General features: G+C 42.3%; 1 protein-coding gene across 1 annotated transcript; it reads left to right on the top strand.

Annotated features, from left to right (window-relative positions):
• Positions 1–236: 236 nt before the first annotated feature.
• On the top strand, positions 237–3250 carry LOC124700155. The gene is made up of 3 exons (XM_047232324.1): positions 237–615; positions 2799–2920; positions 3019–3250. Exons 1-3 carry the CDS (start codon positions 261–263, stop codon positions 3127–3129), a joined length of 588 nt encoding a protein of 195 aa, XP_047088280.1. The 5' UTR covers positions 237–260; the 3' UTR covers positions 3130–3250.
• The last annotated feature ends 1231 nt before the right edge of the window (positions 3251–4481 follow it).

Genomic DNA, 4481 nt, shown 5'->3' with positions numbered 1-4481 from the left:
GAATCGTTTTTTTAGGGTTAGGATCGTTTTTGTGTGTGTGTGTCAAAACATGGCCAAATGATTACAAATCTCTCGGGCACAGTGGGCAGCCCATCACACCTCGCCTACAAACCTCATCACGGATAGGAAAGCCCAAAACCTAACAGGCCTGTTCTAATTTTCGAAGGCCCATCAAAATCTCTTCTTCCCCGTCTCTCTCCCCTCCCCTGCTCTCTAACCCAAAACCCTAGCAACCACCCCGCCTCCAAACCCTAGCACGCATGGGGGGCTCGCGGCGCAAGTTCAAGCGCTCCCGCACCAAGGTGCGCGTCGGGTTGCCGCGCAAGAAGCCGCGCGAGTTCAAGCCGGCCTTCGACCTGCCGGAGGCGCTCGCCGCCGCCGCCGCCGCCAAACATGACGGCGGCCATGCGCCGAGCTGGGACGCGGAAGGCACCGTGGTGAAGAACTACGCCGCCTTCGGGGTGGTGTCCAACCCTAACCTGCTCGGCGCTCACTCCCGGGGCACGGCGCGCCTCGTCCAGAGCGAGGACCTGCAGAACCCCAAACTCGAAGAAATTCGCGCCGCCACCGTCGAGTTCGGGCACATCGACAACGGAAGCGAAGACGAGTGCGATGGTCAGTCTCCACTCCCCTCCCTTCGCCTCACCTGATAGCTTGGGTCGGCTCACTAACTAGCGAATTCATCGTCTGTGTCCAGTTTCTTTGGGTTATGTGGCTAATTTGGTTATACTGATAGGAACCTTAGGGGCGTCGTATTAATTTTAAGTTTTGGTAAATGTCCGAACTGAAGGGAGGGGGGACGAGGGGAAGATGATTGGAATGGCACAGTGCGATTCGTCAACCAAGTGGTGGTTTAGCTCTTGTTTTTCGTTTACGTTTGGGCATATATAGATGGCAGGCCACAAGATTTGATTTCCCTTGTGTTGTGAATGGTTCGTTCACCTGCCAGAACAATGAAATGGCCAAGGTGTGAACTAGGCCAACACATTCTCATATAGATTTTGGAATGGCACACTGTGTGATTCGCCAACCATGTGGTGGTGGTTTTAGCTCTTGTTGTTTTTCGTTTACGTTTGGGCATATACAGATGACAAGCCACAAGATTTGTTTTCCTTTGTGCTGTGAATGATTCGTTCACCTGCCTGACCAATGAAATGGTCAAGATGTGAACAAAGACTGGGCAGCACATTCTCATATAGGTATTGGAATGGACACAGTGCGATTTGTCAAAAAAGTGGCGGTAGTTTAGCTCTTGTTGTTCTTCGTTTACGTTTGGGCATATGCAGATGACAACCCACAATTTGATTTCCTTTGTGTTGTGAATGATACGTTCACCTGCCAGACCAATGAAATGGTCAAGATGTGAACTAATACTGGGAAACACATTCACATATGGGTTTTCTTCGAGATGTTTATTTGCTGTATGATCTTTCTTTCACACTTGACGCGGCCCAGCAATCTTTGATACATGGTAACTAGTTCTCCAGGCTACTTTCGATGGAATGCTTTTTTTTTTTTTGCTGAATAGCGGCAAAGAGGGTAGAATATTCAGTATGTGTTGTAGCTGTTTTATGCACAAAGAGAAGTTTACGTGGTTTTTGGCTTTTAGCTTTACAATTATTGTAGATAAATCAATGGTCATGCTGGGCCAACATTTGCCAATACAATCCTTCAATTTTTCAAACCCAAGCAAATGCTACTTAATAAAGTGGCATAATATTCAAATTTGATGGTAACTGAACCATGTCCCCATAGATTATTGTGTTTAGTGGTTTGATCAGAGTATTTTGGATTGTGTCATGCCTGTTTATGAGATTTATGCTTGAGTGTTGGTGTCTTGTGGGGTAATGCATGTAGAAAGATGCTACTATTAGTGCAGGAAGTCGAGCAGACAATTCAAATACTGGTTCTGTAGTTCACCAGGCAATGGAAGTTGAGTAATCCCAGGAGTTGGCATCCGTTCAACTTAGCTCTGGAGTCCGTAATTGAGGAGACAACAGAGTTGTAATCAGCAAGTTCGAAGTCCTAGTTCCATAGCTAGTTCAGAGTAGTGGTACTCTACTTAGTAAAGAGTACTATATAAAAATAGCAGACATTGTAAAATTTCTGTTTTCTTATCTCATTTGCGCTACCCAAATCGTCCCTCGTGGCATCACTACACCGAGGCCACGGGTACAGAAGCTGGTGAAGGTTAGGTGATGAAGCACTGACCTCTCAGAACATCCTGTTACACTCAGCTTGGTATCTCAAGGCGCTGACCTCTCAGAACATCCTGTTACACTCAGCTTGCTATCTCAAGGGTGTATTAGCATGATGGAAAGCTTCAGAAAATAATTAACATTATTTTGAAAGAAGAAATGTTGTACAATGGGGATAGCGAGATAATTACCTTCAAGAAACACAAAATAACATTTGGCGGATGGCTCACCATTTCTCAAATATCACGTTTCGCTTAGGATACTGAAAATGCACAACCGCTTAAAATTCAAGTTCAAATTTTTTTTAGTTTCCAAATTCAGTATTTGGAAGACAACTTTGGTTGGTTTTTTAGTGGTAATCTGTGAAATACAGGCAATGGGCGTTGATTTTCTGTTGAAATGGTTTTGCAATATCCAAGTACCATTAAATATTGGTTTTGCTGCGTATTGCTGTATTTATCTGTAATAAGTTGTCTTCATCGAATAAAATACATTTGTTATGAAACATATATTTGGATTTCGATTTACTTACAGTGTTATATGTAAAGAGTGATGCTATGCTTGAGTATGATCTCATGGGGTTGTTAATATGCAATACAGATCTAAAATCTGCACTTGGGAAGAAAAGGAGGGATGGCAAATCTGCGCCTTTGGAGCCGTTGACTAAAGTTCAACGTATTTGTATTGGCAGATTAATAGAGAAGTATGGTGATAACTACAAGGTATAACAGAAAATTTAGATGTGTTATTTGGCTTAATTTGTTGTTGCTAAATATCTATATTCTGAAAATGTAGACTAAGACAAGCATCATGTTTGCAGGCCATGTTCATGGATACCAAGCTGAACGCGATGCAGCACTCAGTAGGTACATTGAAGAAGCTCTGCGAAAGATACCATGTTTGTGGCAAGAGTTTCCTCTATCCTTTGTAGTGTCGTACGGAATATCTAGATTTCACTTCAATATGTATCTTGCTTCTCCCTGCGGGGGCATGAAAATTTTGCATATGAACAATGTAACCATCTGATGACTTCAATATAAGAATGAGTGTTTCCTCGAGTAAAATTATGGAAGGCGCAGCTAGTTGGAATTGATCTATGATTCCAGCATAATTGGTTCCTGTGCTACTCTTTCTGCCCAGCTACTTGAAGCAAATTCTTTCGGTACTATTTCAAATCGCATATAAATAAACGGAGACATGGAGATCCAAGAGGATGAAGCAAGCTTTCTGAACTCTGATAATTCGCTTATAAACTACTACCTCTGGACGGAAATAATTGACGCGTTCTCGTGCTAAACGCACGAACCAGCAGACCTCCCTCCGCGTCGATTAAATCCGACCGGAGGGAGTAGTTTTCTGTAGGCAAATTTTGCCACAGCATGGCATTGTTTCTTAGTCATCGTCTTACATTAAGTAACAGAACTGGATGTAGAGTCCCAACTCATAATTTACCTGAATTAAAAAGATTAAAATTTAATCGGCTCAAAGACTGTTAGAAATACAGCATGTTGAAGTTGTGCTGATTTGCTGTGTTCTGAAAGAGAATATAAATAGCAGACCTGTGATATGAATTATGAATAATAGAACTCTTCTTTCTGAAAAAGGAAAACGGCAATGATGAGTCCATACTTGAAGGCTTCCAAATGGCAGACTAATCCATAACTTCATTATTAGAAATCTTGCTTCAAAAGAAGGCACAAAACCTGATTCTGTTGAAATTAGCTCATACGCTTAAACATCACATCGAATTCAGTAACCCAGTATATGAAACTCTTGTCTAAGGTCACCATTGGCTTCCAGCTGAACAAGCATTTTTAACAAATTCAGTAACCCAGTATATGAAACTCTTGGCTTTCAGCCGAACAAGCATTTTTAACAAATTAGGCTGAAACGCCCTGTTCATCTTCAGAGGATGCTGAAAAGTGCAGAGCAAAAACATAATTAACCTGAAATCCCAGTAACGTTTTCAGCAGAGAAATCTACCCAATGGGATAAACCAAACCATATGCTGAGATCAGAAAATGGGCATTGGTGTTTACGAACATTTTGAGGAGCCCGAGCAGGTTCCATGAGTTACGTCAGCAGACATCACATCGAACTAGACTCGAGCATACAAACGACATTATCATCAGATTCAGTGAAAACAATTCCACCAAATGTAGTGGTGAAATCGTGGTAACAGGACTCACTGAAGCTGAAACCCAAAGCTATTTTGAATACTATGAACATTTAACGGTAGAAGTTACAACTAGAAGCATGTTTCAGTTTTGTGTCTTCACTGAT

Source organism: Lolium rigidum, chromosome 3 (assembly GCF_022539505.1).
Source record: "Lolium rigidum isolate FL_2022 chromosome 3, APGP_CSIRO_Lrig_0.1, whole genome shotgun sequence".
NCBI classification, from domain to species: Eukaryota; Viridiplantae; Streptophyta; class Magnoliopsida; order Poales; family Poaceae; genus Lolium; species Lolium rigidum.
The sequence above is the reverse complement of the archived record's forward strand: the minus strand, read 5'-3'. Positions and strand labels throughout refer to the sequence as shown.